Here is a 24,791-nt window from a genome sequence, read left to right as displayed (position 1 = left end):
AAAACATATATATGTACCTATTATTTAAAATAATAATTTATATTTATCTTATTTAGATTTATATTATAAAAAAAATCCAAGATACACAGTTAAGTAGTTTACCATATTTACCTTTAAATTCCAAACCCCAAATCTCAAATCCTAAACTCTAGGCCCTAAACACTAAACCATAACCCATAAACTAAATTACTTTTTTGCGGCGTTTTTCGAAAAGCGCCGCTAAAACACTAGCCTATAGCGGCGTTTTTCCAAAAGCGCCGCTAAAACACCGGCCTATAGCGGCGTTTTTCCAAAAGCGCCGCTAAAACCTCTACCTATAGCAGCGTTTTTCCAGAAGCGCCGCTAAAACCTCGACCTATAGCGGCGTTTTTCCAAAAGCGCCGCTATTGTTCAGTTTGGAAAAGCGCCGCTATTGTTCAGTTTTTAGCGATGTTTGGGCCAAAAACGCCGCTATTGCTCAGTTTTTAGCGGCGTTTGGATAAAAAACGCCGCTATTACTCTGTTTTTTGCGGCGTTTTATTGCAAACGCCGCGAATGTAAAATATTTGCGGCGTTTTTTGTTCAAACGCCACTAAAAACGCCGCTAAAGCCTTATTTTCATAGTCTACCAAACAATATATTATTTCTTTATGTTATCACAAACCATTTACAAGACTGATATTTAAAAAAAAAATATTAGTGCTTCGAGATTTGATTATTTATTTTATTTATTAAAGAAATATGATTTTTTTATAAAAACCATACATCAATATTATCAATTCTAACTTTTTTAACACAGTAAAACGTATTTAATATATAATTTTAAAATTGTTTAATCGAATATGGTACTATCTTAAACTAGTCACTAATATTTTATGCTGCCCGCAAAGTTCACTTTCGGCGGTCTTAAAGATTCCTTTTTTTTTTTTTTTAAATTTTTTCAATGCCCATGTTCCTCACGCCAAACTGGAGAAATTTGATTAATTTCTAAGAAACCTATCAGCGTCATTGACATTAAAAACTGTTCATTTACTCATATTCCAATAATCTTTCATCAAATCCAGCTCAACCCAAATATGTTTTCCTCTAAATCTTCTGCTGCTGCTGATATGATCAAAGCAAGGACATACCATGTTTTCCTTAGCTTCAGAGGCAGGGATACTCGTGATGGTTTCGTGAGTCATCTGTATAAAGATTTGTGTCGAAAGAATATCCAAACTTTTATAGACGATGAGGAGCTTCGAAAAGGAGATGAAATTTCAGGGGCACTGTTGACGGCCATTCAAGCATCCAGGGTTTCAGTCATTGTTTTCTCCAAAGACTACGCTTCTTCCAAATGGTGCTTGGCTGAGCTGGTCAAGATCATGGACTGCAACAAATGGGTTGTTCCTGTATTTTACGGTGTGGACCCAAGAGATGTACGTAACCAAACAGGGAGTTTTGCAGATGCATTTGCAAAGCATGAAGAAAATTTCAAGCATGAGCCAGAAAAGGTGAAAACCTGGAGAAGTGCTTTGACTGCAGCTGGCAAATTATCCGGTTGGGATTCACAAGTCACTCGGTAATTGCAACTCTTTTTCTTTACATTCAATCCTTTTTTTAAATATATGCATATAATGATTTGGAAGCAGAGAGATTAAACAGACTTTTTTTTCAAGAAGTGATTCATTTATACTATCCAGATTCGAGTTGAGGGACAGATACTTGATATGAAAGACTTAACTTTTCCCTTTTTAATTTTTTTTTGTCATATATTGAAGGGCCATAATTTTGTAGGCATAGAGAAAATTTAAGAAGAATCTGTTCTTGAACAATGTTATTGTTTGTTGCGTTTTCTATACCTTCATACCATTCTCTTTAACTCAAAGTTCATGACACCTTCAAACCATTCTCTCATGTATAAGATCTATTGATATATTTATTTTCAAAAAAAAAGTTATAATTTGAGGATTTAAAAAGCGCTGTAGATAGTGAAATTTGAATTCTAGATCTGTATTTGGATGTCTTCCTTTTATAAGTCACCCTATGAATCAATTGAGTTAACTTTATCATTTTTATTTATTTACTTCTCTTTCCTTTTTATTTCTCCTGTAATTTGTTTCTTCTTTTAATATATAGGCCTGACTCAACTCTGGTAGATAAAATTATCGAAGATATAGTGAAGAAATTGAATTGTGGAACCTCAAGCGCTAATTTAAAGGGTTTAGTTGGAATTAAAAGGCGGATGCAGGAAGTTTTGTCATTATTTCAGGACGGATTCCCAGATTTTCGAATGCTAGGCATTTGGGGTATGGGAGGTATAGGCAAAACTACACTTGCCGACGCCATTTATCACCATGTTTCAAATGGTTTCCAAAGATGCTGCTTTCTTGCAAACGTGAGAGAACATGATGAACAAAGAGAATTATTAAAATTGCGTACGGAATTTCTTTCAACTATATTAGAAGATGAAAATTTATATATCTCAACGCCAACAACCGGATCAGGCTTTATTAAGGACAGGCTTTCCAAGAAGAAGGTTCTGATAGTTTGTGATGACGTGTCAAAGTTAAGCCAACTTGAGTTTTTATTTGGAGGAATCGATCAGTTTGGCCCTGGAAGTCGAGTCATTGTTACCACTAGAAATAAACAAGTGCTTATCCAGGGTGGCATGGATCTGGATCTCATTTATGAAGTGAAGAAATTAAATTCTTATGAATCTGTTCAGCTCTTTTGTCAACGTGCCTTCAAAAGTTATAATCCTATAGAATATCAGTTGAAGCTATCAGAGATGGTTTTAAGTGTTGCTGATGGAAACCCTTTAGCTATTACACTTATAGGATCCTCTCTGTGTGGCAAGACCAGAAGCTACCGGGAAAGTGAAGTAAAGAAATTAAATAAAGTTCCTAAACAGGGCATTCAAGAAGTGTTGAAATGGAGTTTTGATGGACTAGATTGTGAAGAGAAAGAAATGTTTCTTGACATTGCTTGTTTCTTTAAAGGGAAGGACCGAGACTATGTAACAAGTTTTATGGATGCTTGTTATGTCTCTGCACATTCGGGGATTGAGAACCTCATTGATAAATCTCTTATATCTGTTTCAGAAAATCAGATAGCAATGCATGATTTATTGCAACAGATGGGTTGGAATATTGTACACGATGAATCACCTTTAAAGCCTGAAAAACGCAGTAGGCTGTGGATTCCTGAGGACAGCTATGATGTGCTCTCAAAAAACAATGTAAGGGCCCTGTTCATTTCCTTCACTTATGTTACTATCACTCTTCATTTTCTCTGGACATATCCATGTCCGACAATCATGTTTGATTCTTATTCGAACACATATTTGTATAAAATACATACATGTATATGATAAGAGTTCATGTTTTGCCTGTATCTTGACTCCATATACTGCTCTTGGGTTTAGGGAACGGGAAGGCTCACAGGCATTGTACTTAATATGTCCAAACTTCCAAAGTTGGAATTGGAACTGACAGCCTTGATGAAGATGCGAAAGCTTAGATTTCTCAAATTCTATCATTCTTGTGGAAGAATCTTACTTTCTAAAGGGCTTCTATCATTTCCTGAGGAGCTAAGGTACCTTTTCTGGGAGGGATACCCTTTGAGATCTTTGCCCACCAAGTTTGATCTAAGGTACCTAGTTGAACTTGATATGAGCAAGAGCCATCTTGAACAACTCTGGGAGGGAAAACAGGTACTCTTTTTTCTTTTGATATAAATCTATGGTGTTTTGTAGATTTATGCAAGCATGTTTCCATTTCCATTATGCATAATGAATGATAAAATTTTTTAATATCTTTAATATGTATGCTTAAATCAATAATTAAATAATTGGTTGACCAAATTCAATGATAAAAATTCTATTTCTATAATAACATATGGAAATTTCTTAATCAAAAGATAAAAACTATAAAATAGTAATAGATAATGTATTATTTAATATATCATTGAAAATGTTGAAATAGAGAAAGATAAAATAAACTCTTTGTTTAGATTAAATATATGTAATAAACATGATTAGATTTATAATAAATGGTTTTTCCAAAAGTTAATATATGCAATAATTGCTGATTAAGAAAGAACAAATATAATTAGAGTCTTCTATTCAGATTATTATTTTGTTCAAATTTAGTTGTTGAATTTAATATTTTTATTTAAACTATTTCAAATATCAATTAACTTTCGGTTTAATTTATCAACATTCTAAACTATATGAAAAGTCAATAATGTTAAAGAAACAACTTACGATACACAAACTGTAATTTATTAATAACATTCGATAATTTTTAACTAAAATATAATTATAAAATAATAACAATAAAATAATAATTAATTTATAATTTAAACGCATATAGACAAATAATGAGCCTACCGAGGGAACACCGTAATTTAAACTTCCATGTCAAATTGAGCTTGAATTTTAAAAGGAAAACAAAATTTGAGCGATGAGTTGGAATGGAGCTCAAACTTGTTGGTTCCACTACTCAAATATACCATTTTGAAGATAGTTTAATGTTTGGTTGCACTTTTTTTATATTGTGGTCACATCTGTAGCATTATAGTTCTTCAATGTACACAAATTTATCAAACACTATGTTCTGATGCATGCAGGATTTAGTAAATTTGAAGGTTATCACACTCAGATATTCCTGGAACCTTGTAAGAATCCCGGACCTCTCAAATGCCAGAAATCTTGAAGTGATAAACCTTTCCGGGTGTTCTAACTTGCGTGAGCTTCCTTCATCCCTTCAACATCTTGAGAAGCTAACTATTTTGTATTTCTGCGATTGCGAAAATCTTAGATCTCTGCCTAGCTTTTACAAAGCCACAGCCCTCACCAACCTTCATCTTAGTGGCTGCTCAAATCTGTGTTGTTTTCCAGAAATCATGGGCACCATGGAGGAACTATATGAACTTGATTTAAGCGAAACGGCTTTGAAAGAATTACCATCCTCAATTGGCAATCTTACTGGTCTTTACTATTGGAGAATGGCCAACTGTAAAAACCTTGTTTGCCTTCCTGATAGCTTTTATAAATTGAAATCTCTTAAGACATTCGATCTTGAAGGTTGCTCGAGATTGGAGATTTTCCCAGAAGTCATGGACACCATGAAGGAACTGTATGAACTTGATTTAAGTGGAACAGCTTTGAAGGAATTATCATCCTCATTTGGAAATCTTATTGGTCTTAAGAAATTGAGACTTAAAAACTGTGAAAACCTTGTCTGCCTTCCTGACAACTTTTATAAATTGAAATCTCTTAAGACACTCGATCTTGAAGGTTGCTCGAGATTGGAGATTTTCCCAGAAGTCATGGACAACATGGAGGAACTGGATGAACTTGATTTAAGAGGAACGGCTTTGAAGGAATTACCATTCTCAATTGGCAATCTTATTGGTATTAAGTATTTGAGAATGAAAAACTGTAAAAACCTTGTTTGCCTTCCTGACAGTTTTTATAAATTAAAATCTCTTAAGACATTCGATCTTGAAGGTTGCTCGAGATTAGAGATTTTCCCAGAAGTCATGGACACCATGGAGGAACTGTATGAACTTAGTTTAAGTGGAACGGCTTTGAAGGAATTACCACTCTCAATTGGCAATCTTATTGGTCTTGAGTATTTGGTAATGAAAAACTGTAAAAACCTTGTTTGCCTTCCTGATAGTTTTTATAAATTGAAATCTCTTAAGACATTCAATCTTGAAGGTTGCTTGAGATTGGAGATTTTCCCAGAAGTCATGGACACCATGAAGAGGTTGACGGGTCTTGGTTTAAGCTATACGGCTTTGAAGGAATTACCATCCTCAATTGGCAATCTTATTGGTCTTAAGGTTTTGAGAATGCAATACTGTAGAAACCTTGTTTGCCTTCCTGACAGCTTTTATAAATTGAAAGCTCTTAAGACATTCAATCTTGAAGGTTGCTCGAGATTGGAGATTTTCCCAGAAGTCATGGACACTATGAAGGAACTGTATGAACTTGATTTAAGCAGAACGGCTTTGAAGGAATTACCATCCTCAGTTGGCAATCTTATTGGTATTAAGTATTTGAGAATGGAAAATTGTAAAAACCTTGTTTGCCTTCCTGACAGCTTTTATAAATTGAAAGCTCTTAAGACATTTGATCTTGAAGGTTGTTCGAGATTAGAGATTTTCCCAGAAGTCATGGACACTATGAAGGAACTGTATGAACTTGATTTAAGCAGAACGGCTTTGAAGGAATTACCATCCTCAGTTGGCAATCTTATTGGTCTTAAGTATTTGAGAATGGAAAATTGTAAAAACCTTGTTTGCCTTCCTGACAGCTTTTATAAATTGAAATCTCTTAAGAGTTTATATCTTCAAGGTTGCTCGAGATTGGAGATTTTCCCAGAAGTCATGGACACCATGGAGGGACTGTATAAACTTGATTTAAGCGGAACAGCTTTGAAGGAATTACCATCCTCAATTGATAATCTTATTGGTCTTCAATATTTGAGCTTGAAGGACTGTAACAACCTTGTTTGCCTTCCTGACAGCTTTTATAAATTGAAATCTCTTCTGATATTCAATCTTGAAGGTTGCTTGAGATTGGAGATTTTTCGAGAAGTCATGGACATCGTGGAGAGGTTGAAGTTGCTTGATTTAAACGGAACGGCTTTGAAGGAATTACCATCCTCAATTGACAATCTTATTGGTCTTAAGCATTTGGAAATGAAAAACTGTAAAAACCTTGTTTGCCTTCCTGACAGCTTTTATAAGTTGAAATCTCTTGAGGGATTCTATCTTAAAGGTTGCTCGAGATTGGAGATTTTTCCAGAAGTCATGGACACCATGGAGAGGTTGACGGTTCTTGGTTTAAGTGGAACAGCTTTGAAAGAATTACCATCCTCAATTGGCAATCTTATTGGTCTTAAATATTTGAGAATGAAAAATTGTAAAAACCTTGTTTGCCTTCCTGACAGCTTTTATAAATTGAAATCTCTTAAGACATTTGATCTTGAAGGTTGCTCGAGACTGGAGATTTTTCCAGAAGTCATGGACACCATGGAGGAACTGTATGAACTTGATTTAAGTAGAACGGCTTTGAAGGGATTACCATCCTCAATTGGCAATCTTATTGGTCTTAAGGGTTTGAGATTGAAAAACTGTAAAAGCCTTATTTGCATTCCTGACAGCTTTTATAAATTGAAATCTCTTAAGACATTCCATCTTTGTGGTTGCTCGAGATTGGAGATTTTCCCAGAAGTCATGGACACCATGGAGGAACTGTATAAACTTGATTTAAGCGGAACGGCTTTGAAGGAATTACCATCCTCAATTGGCAATCTTATTGGTCTTGAGTATTTGAGAATGAAAAACTGTAAAAGCCTTGTTTGCCTTCCTGACAGCTTTTATAATTTGAAATCTCTTGAGATATTCGATCTTGAAGGTTGCTCGAGATTGGAGATTTTCCCAGAAGTCATGGACACCATAGAGGAACTGTATGAACTTGATTTAAGCGGAACGGCTTTGAAGGAATTACCATCCTCAATTGACAATCTTATTGGTCTTCAGTATTTGAGAATGAAAAACTGTAACAACCTTGTTTGCCTTCCTGACAGCTTTTATAAATTGAAATCTCTTAAGACATTCGATCTTGAAGGTTGCTCGAGATTGGAGATTTTCCCAGAAGTCATGGACACCATGGAGGAACTGTATAAACTTGATTTAAGCGGAACACCTTTGAAGGAATTACCATCCTCAATTGACAATCTTATTGGTCTTAAGAAATTGAGACTTAAAAATTGTGAAAAACTTGTCTGCCTTCCTGACAGCTTTTATAAATTGAAATCTCTTAAGACGTTCGATCTTGAAGGTTGTTCGAGATTGGAGATTTTCTTAGAAATCATGGACACCATGGAGAGGTTGACGGTTCTTGATTTAAGTGAAGCGGCTTTGAAGGAATTACCATCCTCAATTGACAACCTTATTGGTATTAAGTATTTGAGAATGAAAAACTGTAAAAATCTTGTTTGCCTTCCTGACAGCTTTTATAAATTGAAATCTCTTAAGAGGTTCGATCTTGAAGGTAGCTTGAGATTGGAGATTTTCCCAGAAGTCATGGACACTATGGAGGAACTGTATGAACTTGATTTAAGCGGAACAGCTTTGAAGGAATTACCATCCTCAATTGACAATCTTATTGGTCTTCAGTATTTGAGAATGAAAAATTGTAACAACCTTGTTTGCCTTCCTGACAGCTTTTATAAATTGAAATCTCTTAAGACATTCGATCTTGAAGGTTGCTCGAGATTGGAGATTTTCCCAGAAGTCATGGACACTATGGAGGAACTGTATGAACTCGATTTAAGAGGAACCGCTTTGAAGGAATTACCATCCTCAATTGACAATCTTATTGGTCTTCAGTATTTGAGCTTGAAGGACTGTGAAAACCTTGTTTGCCTTCCTGACAGTTTTTATAAATTGAAATCTCTTGAGACATTCGATCTTGAAGGTTGCTCGAGATTGGAGATTTTCCCAGAAGTCATGGACACCATGGAAGAACTGTATGAACTTGATTTAAGTAGAACGGCTTTGAAGGAATTACCATCATCAGTTGGCAATCTTATTGGTCTTGAGTATTTGAGAATGAAAAACTGTAAAAACCTTGTTTGCCTTCCTGATAGCTTTTATAAATTGAAATCTCTTAAGACATTCGATCTTGAAGGTTGCTCGAGATTGGAGATTTTCCCAGAAATCATGGACACCATGGAGGAACTGTATGAACTTGATTTAAGCAGAACGAGTTTGAAGGAATTACCATCCTCAATTGGCAATCTTATTGGTCTTAAGGGTTTGAGATTGAAATACTGTGAAAACTTTATTTGCCTTCCTGACAACCTTTATAAATTGAAATCTCTTATGACATTCCATCTTTGTGGTTGCTCGAGATTGGAGATTTTCCCAGAAGTTATGGACACCATGGGGGAACTGTATGACCTTGATTTAAGCGGAACGGCATTGAAGGAATTACCATCCTCAATTGGCAATCTTATTGGTCTTAAGTATTTGAGAATGAAAAACTGTAAAAACCTTGTTTGCCTTCGTGACGGTTTTTATAAATTGAAATCTCTTAAGACATTCAATCTTGAAGGTTGCTCGAGATTGGAGATTTTCCCAGAAGTCATGAACACCATGGAGGAACTGTATGAACTTGATTTAAGCGGAACGGCTTTGAAGGAATTACCGTCCTCAATTGACAATCTTATTGGTCTTAAGGAATTGAGATTTAAAAACTGTGAAAACATTGTCTGCCTTCCTGACAGCTTTTATAAATTTAAATCTCTTTTATGTCTTAGTCTTTGTGGTTGTTCAAATCTAGTCGTAAAAAACTTGTTTACTTCGGTTGGAGGCAGACCAGTGAATCAGAAAGATCTCCATGGGTTATCCTCTTTGAAGAAGTTAGATTTATCTAAAAGCAATCTTGAGAACTTCCCCACAACCATCAAACAATTTCCTTGCTTGGAAGAGTTAATCATGAGGAAATGCAAGAGACTGAAATCACTACCAGAGCTTCCACCAAGCCTGGTATATTTAGATGCAGATGACTGTACTTCATTAGAGGATGTCTCAAGCATTAAGAAGCATTTTGAGCAAGCACTGTTTTGTGAGGATGGATCGAATCGATGGTTGAAGTTGATATTTACCAATTGCTTCCAACTGAATGAGAACTGTACGGAGAATGATACTTCAGTGGAGGAAGTTTCAAGCATTAAGAAGCTTTTGAAGCAAGCAGTGTTTTGTAAATCCTTGGGTTGGCTATTTACCAACTGCTTCCAACTGGATCAGAAAGCTGTAAGCAGTGCTGAAACACCAAAGTTGGAGATGCCATTTGAGCAATTGGTCACTGTACTAAAAGATTATCATCAGGTCAGCTTCTTCTTCTTCTTCTTCTTCCTCTTCCAGATAGCTATATGCCGAATAATCAATCATGTTTTTAATAATAATCAAACAGGCACGCCCAGAAAGCAAAAAAGGAACTAGGATTGTAACATGCGTCCCTGGAAGTGAAATCCCGGAATGGTTTGATTTCAAAAGCTTAGGATCTTCCATAAACATCCAATTGCCTTCAGAGTGGTGTTCTAATAATAGCAGGATAAACTTTCCATGTTTCGTTGCTTCCGTTGTTGTTTCATTCCCAGACTCTTATAATGGTAAGGAATTGGGCATTAGATGTAAATGTCATCTGAAATCCTGTAATGACGACTCTCATTACCTGAGTTGTTATGCCTCCATTGGGTTTAAAAGCGGATTGTCAGATAAATTGTTAGATCACTTGTTCCTCTTATATGGTGGTGAAGAAGTTAGGGGGTTTGTTAAAAGTGAGGCATCAAACGAGCGTTTTTACAATGAGGCTTCCTTTAGTTTCTACCTTGATGATGGGGAGACTCTTCATAAGTGGATTTGGTCCGAATGCAAGGTAAAACAGTGCGGGGTTCATCTATTGTTTGCAAATTAACGCTTCGTTTGGTTCAATGCAATGGCAAAGCCATTACAGGACGGTTCCAATTTCCACAGTAAAGCAGAGGTTTGGTTCGTTGGAATGCTTAAAATGCCAAATGGCGATTACAGCTTCATTGCGAAAATCGTTGAATAGCCATTCAGGGGAGGAGGTGCCGAATTGGCTATTCCAACCTTTCCACCGAATGACCTTCTTTTCCCTTCCAAAAACACCCTCAGACTGTAATTTCTCAACGGTTTCACTTTTTATTTTTCCTTAGCCATCAACAATCTCACGCTCAAATCAACCTGAAAGGAAGCAAATCAACTTGAAGGCCAAAGACCCACACTTAGTTTACCACTCCTAAGCGATTCCAACCTATCACTGGAATCGCCTGGTGCTCAGTAAGGCCCTGCTTGTTTTGATGGTAAGTTTTTTTTTTTTTTTTCTCGAATAGAGAAGTAAATCAATGGCTTATGGTGGTATTCATTCAGGAAGTTATCCATTATCTACATGATCCAAAAACAAGGTTGATAAATTGAAACTTTCAGGTTTCATTTTCCTTTTCAAGGTTGCCATCTTATTTTACTTAACATTTGTAATTGAAAAAGGTTGAATTTTTTTTCTAGGTTCAAAGCGAAGTAGCTTTTTCATTAGGTCATGGGTTTTCAATTTGCAGAACTCCCTATGTTAAATGCTCACAAAAGCTGGGTGAACAACCACTGGGCATTTCCAGAGTTGTCGAGAAGTGGGTCTCCTTTAAAAGATTGAGTTCAATTCATCAAAATTTTAGGAGCCATTTTATTTTTTCCTATATAAATTATGGCTATTGTTCCTTCTGCAACCATGGAAGACTTTTGCTACTCATCAATAACACCATTTACAGCTTGAACCAAACTTACTTTATTCTAGGCATCACTTTTGATTGTAATCAATTTCTTTTTCTGGGCTTAATTTATATGCAGTTTTAGTTGTAATGATTCTTAGGTTTGATTGACTGTATGATTAATTTGGTGCAGCGGATACAATATGGCAAGACAAAGTCAGATTGTATCGCCAAAAATGATGGAAACTTTGTTCCCAGAAAAAAGAAGAAGCAAGAAGAAAAAGGTGACAATCTTGCGTTTTAGTTCTTTGAATTGCTATATGCATAATGCATAGTCCTTATTGACTTAAAGAAAATGGTTTCTCCTGTATTTCATTTTGTTATCGTGTGAATGTAATTATTGCAATTAACGTGTTTATATTTTTCATCATTAGTCTGGTACCCTTTTGACCATAAGAAAAACAGGGGTGTAACAGAAGATAGTTTTTAAATGCATGGTGCCTTTTTGGTTAGAAGTTAGAACTTGTATATTTTAGTTTGCCTCTTTGGTTAGAAGTTAGAACTTGGATGTTTTAGTTTTCTTTTTCTTTTTAATTACACATTTCTATATGACTACCTATTTGTTAATTTCTGTAGGAATAAATGCCTTCACTGAAACATTGGGTTCTTGTTCAATGGTGCTATTCTGGGGCCAGATATTTTAACTTTTGGAATATTGTTTGTATAGAAAACAGTCTGTATAGAGTTAACTTTTTTTTTTTGGGAAGGGGGCAGGGAACTTAAATTTTGCGTCTTCCTCTGGTTCTCTAACGCTGAAAGATTCATTGAATGATTATTTGTTGTGCTTCTACTGATTCAACCTATTTGTTCAAGATGCTATAATTTAAGCTGTGTCAGAGAAAAAAAGTATTTCATTTAAGCTATAGAGTTACTTTTGGAATATAATGCAGTCTATATTTCATTTAAGCTATATTTATTCCTAGGTAGTCATCCTTTGGTATTTGAGGTTCTCAGCAAAGAGAGACTTCGCAGTCTTTACAACTGTAAGAGAGGCAGATATCATAAATGACAACTCTTACAAAGCAAATACCCTTTACTGGTATGTGTATTATACTGTTAACTTTGTAAAATATGAAAGCAGTGACCCTAGAATGCCCCACTTCCACTCTTTAGTTTAACCGAGCTAGCATGTTTCAGTTGGATATAGTTACAGGTCGTTCATTGCTGGTCTTTGAATCCTGAACTCTTTCAAGTATATTAGTTGGATATGGTTTTCGATGGTAATGATGATGGGTTGTTCATTGCTGTTCTTCCAATCCTGAATTTTTTGTTATCACTTATTAACCCTTTGGAATGATCAGCATCGGAAGTCTTCGTCTCTTGCCAAAGACACAGATGTATGGGATATAGCTGCGTACAGTTGTTTACACCTATGAATTGATGGTCTCACCGTCTATGCTAATTTATGAAGTAATAAGCTAGTTGTACTCCTATTTCAAATAAGTCGGACTCTGCTTTGACTCAGGATATATATTGGCTCCACTCATATGAACCTCTTTATTTGCTCGATTTTTCATGTTATATTCACTGTTCAAACATACGGCCTCTGATGCTGCCTGCTAAAATATGTTAATAATAATCGGTATATGATGTTTTGGCAGGATTGATACTGGCGGGTGTATTACTAACAATGTTGATACTGTGGTTACGGTACTTTTTTATTGACTCTCAAGCACATTTCATTAGTCCATCATTAACCTATTTCTTTCATTTTATTTTCTCCTTCTCGACTCACCAGATCTTTCTCAGTTACAGGCAAACCAACGAACTCAAATTGACCATGCTCGATGCGATAATGAAGTCAATCCAGAGAGTTCAGTTCAGGCTGCCTATTGTGAGGGAACAAAAGGTGGCGGTAACGATTTTGTCAAGTGCTGCTACAACAAACGCAGGAGGATATCTGTGAATAGGAGGTAAGGATACCCACAGATTCTGCCATCAGATGGGAGTTGTGCCATGGTGAAACCGAAATGGTGTTTTTCTTTTTTTGGATGCTATCAACTCATGAACACAGCTGCAGGGCATCTGAGTTTTCTTCATGGATGTGTAAATTTCTTGCACAGAACATCTCAAAATCAGATAAGTTGTGTTTATATCAAGTATAAACTTGGGAAATTATACCTTATAGGATGAAGGATGCAGATCTCATATTGATTACCCTTTTGTCCATAAATTCCCTTGTTTCATGTTCTTTTTGATGGGTTTGGCAATTAAGATATATCATAAGTTCAACTGGAAGCTGCACTTCTCTCTCTGTCTCCAGGCTTCAAAATTTACCATAACTTCATTTGAAGAAGTAAAAACAGGTATGTTGACATGAATACCTTTTCATTCAAGCGAAACATAACTTCTCTCTTTCTACAAATTTTATTAACTAATTAATTTAAAATCAATTCCAATACATAATAATACATTAATCAGCCTTCAATTGAAAAAGTTAGAATATAGGGACATGCCATTTTTTAATTGCTATAATATAATAAATTTGGTCATAACTTTTATATTTTATATCAATTTCACCTTGATTTTATACAAAAATTATAAAAAATATAATATATACAGAAAATTATAAATATAGACAAAACTTTAAATACATAAAAATACATTGAATTTATTAAAATAAAAATTTTAAAAATTCCAAAAATATCTTCAATATCTACTTTGAACTCAATTATTTTTATTCAAATTATTTTTATGCAAATTTTAAAGTTATACATTAACTTTGATTCAATGTACAATCATACACATGTAATTTAGGTTGTGGTTCAAACTTTAATTTTAATTCGATCATCTGATTTGAAATAAATATATCAATTTATTTTTATATTGTATAATTAGGGAGAGGTCTACTTACACAATGTAAAAAACTAAAGTAATCTTATTAAAATTTAATAACAATAATCAACTATATGCAAAAATTCATTAAGGATATTTTGGTCATTTAAGTCTTTTTTCTTATACTATTACAACATTTATTCCATTCAACCAAACACAAAAATGATATTACAGCTCTATTTCATTCTATTCAACCAAACAATTGAATTACTGATTACAACTCTATTCCATTACAACTCTATTCTATTACAGTCCTATTCAATTACAACCTTATTCCATTACAATGAACCAAACATACCCTAAGGATTCAAAGTATAACCGCTGAATGATGCTTCAACCTCATTTGGCTATCTTATCTGTATTGAATTTCAAACCCTAAATATGTTTATTTTTCGCTCTAAATTTTATATCTTCTTTTTTCATTTCTATCATTGTTTAAACACAAATAGAAATTTAATGCATGTGTAAATTGATTTAAATATAAATAACCTTAATTATTCATTTAGCATTTGAATTTGTCACTTTTCTTCTAGTTGGTTTTATGGTTTTTTAATCCTAAGTTAGTACTGAATTTTCATTCCGTTGAGGGTTTTAGTTACTTTTTAAATCTTAATTTTATGATTGTTCAAAATTTTTTCATTTTAAAGCTTAATTTTTAAAAAAGTGGAAAATATTTTTTTATTGTTGTAATAGAAATAATGTTAATGAAACTAAAATTATCAACTATAAAAGATAAAATTATAATCTCATGAATTTTATCATTTAAAAAAATAAGTTTCAATAAAAGAATATAAGTAATAACATAATCGAAATTTTAGTTAACCAGAAATAACCAAACACATAAACTGAACAAACAAACCATAATCCTGTGGTTGATAGAAATATAATCCAAAAACAATGTCCAAGTTCATGATTAAAGCTATATCGAAATTGTTCACAACCATAAATTGTTCAAGTTACTACTAATATTAAAACAACCAAGCTAATCTTGTGTAAAACTTTGAATCCAAAAATATATATAAATTACATAATAAGGATAAATATTATATATTTAAAAAATGAATTTACCTTTAAAAATGGATTTACAGCAAATATCAATTGGATTTATAAATTAAAATTTTGATTTATTTTGTAATTTTTTAAAAATTCAATTAGTAAATTTAATCAAAAGATTATCTATTTCTTTTGTTATTATAAATTTAATCTAAGATCAACTCGTCAAAACTCAATATAGGACAATTTTTTGTTCAATAGATAAAAGAAGTCATAATGAGTTAGATTTAAAAATTATGATATCAATATATGTGATAGAGTTTTTAGTATAAATAATATTATTGATTACATTCACATCATAAATCTACTTCAAAATTATCACTGAATTTTTAAAATTGTCATTAGATCCCCAAACCGTTATATGCTATTATTGGAGTAACAAGAGTTTGATGTGACATGTTAATTTGCCAAATACTAATCAATAGATTTTCTTTTTTTTGAGTAAATTATAAAAATAGTCACTTTTATTTACTTTAAATTATAAATTAGTCACTTATGTTTGAAATGTTACATTTTAGTCACTTACGTTATCGTTTTGTTACGAAATGATCACTCTACCGTTAAATTCCATTACTTCCCTAATGACAGTCCAAATGTATTATAAATGCCAACTTAGTTGTCTTGCATGGCAGTCCAAATTAAATTTATTTAATTAAAAGCCTATTTTTATCCCAGCAATTGAACATTCAAATTGATATTTAAAGCTCATTTAGACTGCCACGTAGGACTATTATTAAAGAGGTAATGGAGTTTAACAATAGAGTAATCACTTCGTTAAAAAATAATAACATAAGTGACTAAAATGTAACATTTCAAACATAAATAATTAAAATATAATCCGAGACAAACAAAAACCTTTTGTTTTATTTCTTTTATCTTTCCTTTCTTTTCTTATTTCCTTTTCATTATCTAATTATATCCTTTCTTTATTTTTCCTCTCTCTTTTATATTTACTTTATAATTTCCATTTCATTATTCAATTAATTATTTTATTTCATTTTCCTCTCTTCTTTTGATTTCATCATTTCTCTTTTGTTTCATGAAAAAGCTAATACGTTTTGTTGACCATTTCAATGTCATCTATTAATTGAATCAAAAGCAAGATCTTGGGTTTATGTGTTTTCATCGTCCAACGGGCAAAGAGCATTTTATTCTAAGTCTTTCAATTTATTTGGCTGAATTTTCTTGCTCATGTTCCCATTATAAAGCTATAAGCCTTTGCATTTGATGTAAAGTAGCGGTAACTTTCTACGAAAAAAAAAAGAAGAAGTAAATGTTAAGCATAATTGACATTAAAAACACTTGATTTTCTTATAATCGAATAATCCTCTCATCAGATCTTGCGGAACACCAATATGTTTTCCGCTAACTCCTCTATGGTGAAAGCAACGAGGTACGATGTTTTTCTCAACTTTAGAGGCGAGGATACTCGTCATGGTTTCACAAGTCATCTCTACAAAGATTTGTGCCTAAAGAAGATTGAAACTTTCATAGACAATGAGGAGCTTCCGAGAGGAGATGAAATTTCAGGGGCACTATTAACAGTCATCAAAGAATCAAGGGTTTCAGTAATTGTTTTCTCCAAAGACTACGTTTCTTCCAAATGGTGCTTGGAGGAGCTGGTGAAGATCATGGACTACTCTTCCTGTTTTTTATGGTGTAGATCCCTCGAATGTACGAAAACAAACAAGGAGTTTTGCAGATGCATTTGCTAAGCATAAAGAAATTTTAGAGCATGATGTTGAAAGGGTGAAGTCCTGGAGAACTGCTTTGATTGCTACTACTGCCAATTTATCCGGTCCTTGTTACAACTAGAAATAAACAAGTGCTTATACAGAATGGCATTGATCTTATTTATGAAATGGAGAAATTTGATGAAGATGAATCAGTTCAGCTATTCTGTCAATGTGCCTTCAAAAGCAATTATCCCACGAGATATCAGGTGGAGCTATCGAAGATGGTTACAAATGGAAACCCCTTGGTTACAAAAGTTATTGGATCATCACTATTAGAATTGACTATTAGAATTGAGCGACCTGAATCCTTACTAAAATAAAATAAAGTGTAACGTATAATTTAACACAAATATTTATTTACTTCAGTGGTTAAGTGTTATAGGTATGTGCATGAGGTTTCAAGTTAAGTTCAAATTTTACCTTTAGCAAATTTAGGTTATTTCTAGGTTATCTACTTCAGTGGTTAAGTGTTATAAGTATACCTTTGTCAAGGTTCTATGTTCGAATTCTTGCATGGGTATGAATTTTTGATTTTTAGGTTATCTACTTCGGTTAAGTGTTATATGTTTGTCAAGGTTCTATGTTCGAATTCTTGCATGGGTATGAATTTTTGCGCAGTGGAATGATAAGAGTTCGGTGTTTCTAGGATTCTGAGCTACAAAAAGGATGGACAGGCTCGGTTGGTACGGAAAACTCTGGTGATGCTGCAAAAGATTGTTCTCCGGCTGCTAATAAACACTTTGAGCAGTTGTGTCTTGTAAGCGGTAAAATAGAGTTTCCCCTCAATTTTGTGGATTCATGTTCGTCCTATTGATGATAAGCTTGCAAGAGGGTCATCTTCAGGTCAGGAAAAAAAAGCACAAGAAAGTTATGATGGTTTAAGTTTTTAGAGTTTTCAGCATCTGATAGATCATTTATGTTATGTTGCATGCTGTGGCAGGGGCCCCTGAGAAACAAAGTATTGTGGACAGAATGAGGACAATAGCTTTGAAGCTTGAGTTTGGGATATCAAAGAACCAGATCTATGACACGTAGTGCCTCTCCTTATATATATATTTTAGTTTTTCTATACATTTGAGTATGAATTCTCTTTCTCTCACTCACTCACATTCACAAAACACCCACCAGCATCTATATAAGCTCTCAACATAGTCTCTCATATCTTGTTTATCTGGCTTTTTACTGGTTTTGTATTTGAATTCTTAACTTTATTATGTGATCTACTCTAATGTACAGAACCATAGCTCTGCATTTCACTGATCCTTTCCATGTGAGCACAAGAGTCGCCAATCAATGCAATGATAGTACTTTGCTTTTGCAGGTTGTATGTCCTTGGTTTCAAACACATTTGTGTATGTATGCTTCTTTTGGAACATGTTAATGAAGTGAACATAATTTATAAATATAAGAGCTTAAACTCCTCATGTCTTGATTTTCTTAGATATTGGAGATTGCATTGAACAGTTTATTAAGTGACTATAATTTATAAATAATTTTATTGAAAGTAGTATTACTTTTGTCTGATTTTGTCTGATCTACTTTTGATGCTTATCTTCAGTTGTCAGATGACATGCTTGACCTTGATGTATAGCATCCACAAATGTGATAAGCTTATACCTTTTAATGGCATTAATCAACCAGTGACTATACCACTTCATATGAAATAATCTGGCAGTGCATGTTGAATTAAAAATTTATTGTATGTGGTAAAGTAGATGTATGTGTTGCACGTGAATAGGAGAGGTTGTTTCAATCTTACCATTCATGTTTTATGCTGAAAACTACATTCTCATTCTTTTCTTTTATGCTTTGCAAAAGTTTTTTCATTAATAAAATAGAAAACCCCAGCAATGTCTCTGGAGAATACAATGCTAATGAAAGAAACAAAACAATAGGATCATCACATCAACCACACCAATTTATCTTCCGCCAAACAATCACAATTCTTACATATTTTAGCTCATCAACCGGCAGATCATATTTTGCATGGAGCTCATGTTGGTTCATGTCATTTCCAGGTAACTCTACACTCCCAAGCGAATGCCACATTGTCTGTTTACGATGCTTGGCTTGACCTTCACGATGGATTTACACATGCTGGACAAGGTAATGGAAGACCTATTTCTGCATTCTTTCCACTCGTCATATCTCCAAGTTCAAGAGCTGGACTCCTATTCTGTTTATGCTTGGAGAAGAGAACTGCTGAAGGTACCGACTTTTCCTTTTTTTATCGTATGAGGGTATATGGCTGTAGGCTTCTATTTCTTTGACTCTTGTTTATTCAAATTAAATTCATCGAACTCTATATGTTATACCCTCTCAGAGAAGCTGTACCCTCTCACATTGTCTCATGAAAATCAATCAATCTCTTGCTTTACAGAGGTACCACTAGAAAACATATTAAACATAAGATATGAAATTTCTGGTGACAGGACCATTGGGGCACACCCACCTGTGGCTATGAAATCGAATGAAAATGATGAGGATACTAGTAAGAATTTAGTCTTCAGGAGTGCTCTTTTTCTGCGGCAGCCTGTCCTTAGTCCATGCCTGGCTGTAGGATTTCTACCTCTTCCTTCCGATAGTATTCGAGTTGGGCAACTTGTTACCATGAAATGGAGGGTTGAAAGGTTGAAAGACATTGAGGAGAAAAGAGTTCCTCAAAACAATGTAAGTTAAAACAATCTTATCATTCACCAATTCAGTCGGGTATAAGCATGAACCCATGCACCAGAAGTCGAGTTAAATTTTGGCATATTACTAGTTAAAAAAGACCCACATCACCCAAGGCTTAACATAATTGATTCATTTAGTCACACCTAAGAGGTTGCATTTAACAGATTTGGGGTTCGGATCCTAACAACTGCAATCCTTCCCTCTTTCCCCAGACTCTGGCCTGCTTTGTAGAAGGAAAATTCTTAGAGAAGCTATTAGTGAATACTGTGCAACGCTTCTACTTTTTGTTTACATTCAGCTACTACAAATTATGTTTTATAATGACAGGACAAGATGTTATATGAAATCAATGCAAATTCTGATAAATGGATGATTGCTGGGAGGAAAAGAGGGCATGTTTCTCTTGACATGAAGCAAGGTTTACGAACAACTTCCCTATTTACCTTTTAATACCGATTCCTGTGCTTTGCAGCTAAGCAGAAAGCATTAATATTTCATTTCTGTTGCTTGAAATTGTCATTTCTTTCCAGGTTCAAGGATAGTTATTTCCATATTATGCATGCCCCTTGTTGCTGGATACATCCACCCTCCTCATCTTGGGCTTCCGGGTATCGATGAAGTGAGTATAAGCTGCAGTCCTGCCGGATGTCACCTGGTTTGCGTCTTGCCTCCTGCTCCTAGTTCATCCTTCTGTGTTCCAGCATGATTTTCCTGGCTTCTCTAATCAGGTCATAATTTTCGGCTTTCAAAGTAGATTCCATTCAGCGAAAATCTAAGTCCGAGATAAAATTCATGTCTCTGTTTTGATTTTGCTCAATTTTTGCAAGTTTTCAACTTTTGGAAGAAAAAAAATCAAGAGAACTTAGTTGATTTAGATCAGAATAGATAGTTCCTTCAATGCCTTCAATATCAGTACATATACAAAGAACTGTGTAATAGCTGTGGACAACACATTATGCATATCAATGCGATTCAATTCCATTTTGAGTTCATATTCTCATCATGTTTTTTTTTTTTCCAAAGTCATGTATATTACATGACTTTTAATTTTTATTAAAGCACTTATGTCCAATGTTTATGCGGGGCACATTTTTTTGGCGTATGCATGGGAATATGATTCTCCAAGAATTTTTCAAATATATAGAATGTAACGGCCCTAACTCGAATCCATCACCGAAATAGAGTTACGGAGCATTACTAGAGTTACCGATTTATTTATCAGATATTTTATTTCATCTAACGTTCATATTTAGAACCAATTAAAATCAAACATATTGTCCCCTAAACGTACTTATTTTTCTCGACATGTTTTACTTGAATTTATTATTCGTCTCAATATACTTAATTTCCTTGTATCAACGTATCAAAGATAATCACATATTTACATGTCATGATAAATATTATTCTCTTGCCATTTCTTCATAAACATAAATCAAGTAATTCAATATATCGATATTTCATGCATTTAAAAATACAATTCAAGTTACACTAACTTACCTCGTTGCTTGTTCATGTTTATAATTTCATTAATCCGATATCTTTTCTTTTCCACATTCAAGTCTCGTATTCGAGTCATTTGGATCTTTATAAATAAATTTGATCGTCGTTTTCATTTATTTCATGTTGTAATACATTCAATTAATGTTCTAAATAAAATTACCATTTTACCCCTAAACTTTTAATTAATGACGATTTTATCCTTAGGCTCTAAAAAATAAAATTCTTGCAATTTAATTTTTATTTTCAGCCGTTATTCTCATACAAATTGATAACAAACCATGAATTCTATAAAATATCAGAATTTTCCATAATTTCAACACTTTTCAATTTAATCCTTAAAACATGTTTTTTTCCCGATCTTAAACTAAATTAATAATTTTATTCAATTTTGCAATTTTAAATAATAAAATAATCCATTTCATGCAAATTGGTCATTTCTAACATTTTTATAAAATTGCCCATAAAGTTTTACTTTTATTCAATTTAGTCTCTGAGCCTAAAACATACAAATTAGCCATGCTAGCTGAATATTCATACATATTTTCCTCCTCCTCCTCTCCATTCCACATCCTTAATTTATATAACATGCTACAAATAACATTATTAATAATTTCACTATTTACTTATATGTATATTCAAAACTGTCCATTTGAGTCATAGTCACTAAATTATTTATATCTTGAGATACAGAAATCAAAATAAAGATCCGCTAATTTTCCATGAAACTAGACTTACATATATTCTTACCATAAAATTTTCAGAATTTTTGGTTTAGCCAATAAGTATAGTTTATTCTTTAAAGTTACCTCTGTTCTGCTGTCTGACAGTTCTGACCATTCTTCACTAAAAATTAATTATCTCCTCGTACAAGATTCAAATGATGTTCCAGTTTGTTCCTCTTGAAATTAGACTCATCCATGATTCTAAAAATATAAATTTAAGCCCTTAATTATTTTTCTCCAATTTTTTATGATTTTCCAAAGTCAGAACAGGGGAACCCGAAATCATTCTAACCTTGTGTCATAAATTTTATTATATCTCACAATTTACAATTCCATTGCTTACACCATTTCTTCTATGAAAAACTAGAGTAAATTTAATTTCATATTTTATTCAACCTCTAATTTAATTTACACAATTTTTGAAGATTTTCTAAAGTTTGACTACTACTGTTGTTTAAAACTGTTTTAGTGCAACATATTGGTTACCAAGTTTATAACACCCTTATTTCTATTCTCTACCATATTTCCCATCATTTTCTCTTATTTTCCTTCACTAATATATCAAAAACATAGAGCCTTATATAAGAAAACTCTACCTTAACATCATTTTCATGCTTTTGATATTACCTTACATGAAAACTCTACTTAAAATATATTGAAATCTTAAAGTTCTTAGCTTGTCCTATTGATTTCAATCTTTAACCTGATTTTTCTCTCTCCTTCAGCTTCTGTTTCTTGAATCCAACTTGATATTCTAACTCCCCTTAGTCTTCTTAACAATTTTCTCTCTTGGTAGCTATGAAAATTCTTTTGATTTCTAGGTGAAAATGGTGAATTTTTTGTGGAAGGACTAAATTATAAAGAAAGGAAAGTTTCTTCTTCTCTTTTCTTTCTAACGTGGGATGCATGGAAATAGATGGTGTTGTTCCCTTTTCTTTTTTTTCCACACACACACATATATATATTATATACTAAATAAAATAATAAAATAATAATAAATATCTTATTAAATATTAATAAAATAATATTTTTCTAATTAAATAATTATAAAATATCATCAACATCATCATTACTTTCTAGCTTTCTCTCTCTTCCAATTGGCCATTTTACCCTTCGTGATCTTTTAAAATTCCATCATTGAGTCATCACTTAATTTGATAAATTTATTATTTGGTCCCTCATAATTCTTTACCTATTCAATTTAGTCCTAATTCATCAATTTTTCTTAGTTTCTATATCATTCCACCCATAAAATATTTGCACTATTGGTCTTTTAACTTTTTTATATTTACACTTCAACCCCGTAAATTTTGAGTATTTACTCTTGGGCAACAAAACTTTTTTCACTTTTACAATTTAGTCATTTCTTGAATTAATATGTCATAATATACTTCCCAATGACATAACTCAAATTTCATCTTCTTGTCACTTTATTTCCTTATTTTACTATATCAAGGATAATATTTTATTGTAGAAATTTTCGGGGTGTTACATAGAAAAATTTGAAAAAGATTGAAAATGCCTGTGTTAGACATATACTTGTATTTGATATTTCAAATCCACTTATACTTGTATATGATACTAAAATTTGAGTCCAAGCAACCAGATGTTCATCATCCCAAACCTATTCTTGTTTAATAAATTGCAAACTAGTTTTTATCATTTCATAGGAGAATACTACTAAACATTTGCTTAAACTGGGCATTGAAATTTCATTATAATTTTTTTTTTTTAAAACGAGAGAGATATCTCATTGAAAGAGCATTTGAATGTCCATGATGTTATCTTACAAATTTTATATTCATATATCGCCTGAAGCTTCATTAGTTCTTCCACCTACTGTATGAATTTACATATAACACGATATTATCATTATTTATAAATAATCACAATTAAGCAAAGGCTGTGGAGCTAACTTTGAAAGTTTGACAGGATTACTAGGATGCTCCACTATTAAAATGTTCTAGACAGTATGACTTGAAAGTTTAGAATACGAATACTGTTAAAAGAGTACACTTCTTAATATTTCTTAAAATATTAGTCTTCCTTCTTGATTAAACAAAAAATACATCAGCATACAAATAACAATGTGAGAGTAAGTTTCATATAATGTTTGTAACTCCCCTGGTTAGGTTGAACAATGTCATTTTAGTCCTTCTCAATTGTTAAGTATTCAATTTAAGCCTTTTCAAACAAAATTTTTACTTTTACCCTCCCAAACTTCTAAAATTTTATTTCATCCCCAATACCAAATTCGTAGTTTCTCCCCTTGGTTATAAATGTGTTCTCTAATCTCTCTCCCCCACCATATCCTTTACTTCAGCATGTTGACCCCATTTCCTTTATAACCACTTTTTGATAACTTCATTCAAAGATCTATAAGTAAAGGTTTGAATGTTTCATTCGGAACCTTTCCTTCTTTTAGCAAATTTAAAATTTTAAAAATTCTCTTTTTAACTTTTTCTTTGCAATCGTTACAATCACTACATATTTCATCATCCTTAACAATTTATCCCTTGTCACAACTAATTACTACCACATTTGTGGCAATGTTAGTAATCCCATATGTTAAGGAATACATAGTATAAAGAATTTAAATAAGAAATTATTTACAATTTGAGTAATTGAGTTAGGTGCTTAACCCACTAGATAATTGAGCTCATTTATGACATTTTTTGCGCAACTATTCATTGCCTTTATAAGACTCAATTCAATTTTTCATTTTTATCATTAAGTGCTAGGAATGAACTTCTACTCAAAGTTCTAAGATAAATTTAAGGAAAAAATCTTAAAAACTAAAGCTCGGTCTCATAATTAAATCTGGGTTTGGAAGTACGTTTACGTGTAGAAAAGGTTAGAGCACCCCTACAATGTCTATCTAGAGATAGTCCTATAGAGCTCAAATTTGGATTTGAGAGTATGGTTACGTGTAACGAAGGTTA

At 33.0% G+C, this 24,791-nt stretch overlaps 2 protein-coding genes across 7 annotated transcripts; both read left to right on the top strand.

Annotated features, from left to right (window-relative positions):
• The first annotated feature begins 823 nt into the window (after positions 1–823).
• On the top strand, positions 824–13,565 carry LOC108452939 (disease resistance protein RPV1-like). The gene is made up of 10 exons (XM_053022094.1): positions 824–1,540; positions 2,098–3,199; positions 3,386–3,673; positions 4,591–9,870; positions 9,956–10,868; positions 11,121–11,189; positions 11,461–11,551; positions 12,251–12,366; positions 12,929–12,977; positions 13,077–13,565. Exons 1-5 carry the CDS (start codon positions 1,056–1,058, stop codon positions 10,457–10,459), a joined length of 7,659 nt encoding a protein of 2,552 aa, XP_052878054.1. The 5' UTR covers positions 824–1,055; the 3' UTR covers positions 10,460–10,868; positions 11,121–11,189; positions 11,461–11,551; positions 12,251–12,366; positions 12,929–12,977; positions 13,077–13,565.
• Positions 13,566–16,943: 3,378 nt separating this feature from the next.
• Positions 16,944–20,619, top strand: LOC108452940 (trafficking protein particle complex II-specific subunit 130 homolog). 6 transcript variants are annotated; one of them, XM_017750758.2, is made up of 7 exons: positions 16,944–17,794; positions 17,892–17,982; positions 18,188–18,272; positions 18,970–19,159; positions 19,384–19,621; positions 19,955–20,045; positions 20,158–20,619. In XM_017750758.2, the coding sequence occupies exons 5-7, from the start codon at positions 19,412–19,414 to the stop codon at positions 20,331–20,333; spliced, it is 477 nt and encodes a 158-aa protein (XP_017606247.2). In that variant the 5' UTR covers positions 16,944–17,794; positions 17,892–17,982; positions 18,188–18,272; positions 18,970–19,159; positions 19,384–19,411; the 3' UTR covers positions 20,334–20,619. The 6 variants fall into 6 exon arrangements, 5 of the variants coding, with proteins under 5 accessions (XP_017606247.2, XP_052878057.1, XP_052878059.1 ...); XM_053022097.1 differs by lacking the exon at positions 18,188–18,272; XM_053022099.1 differs by lacking the exon at positions 19,384–19,621.
• Positions 20,620–24,791: the final 4,172 nt, after the last annotated feature.

Source organism: Gossypium arboreum, chromosome 11 (assembly GCF_025698485.1).
Source record: "Gossypium arboreum isolate Shixiya-1 chromosome 11, ASM2569848v2, whole genome shotgun sequence".
Lineage (NCBI taxonomy): Eukaryota > Viridiplantae > Streptophyta > Magnoliopsida > Malvales > Malvaceae > Gossypium > Gossypium arboreum.
This window is presented reverse-complemented; position numbering and strand designations above follow the sequence as displayed.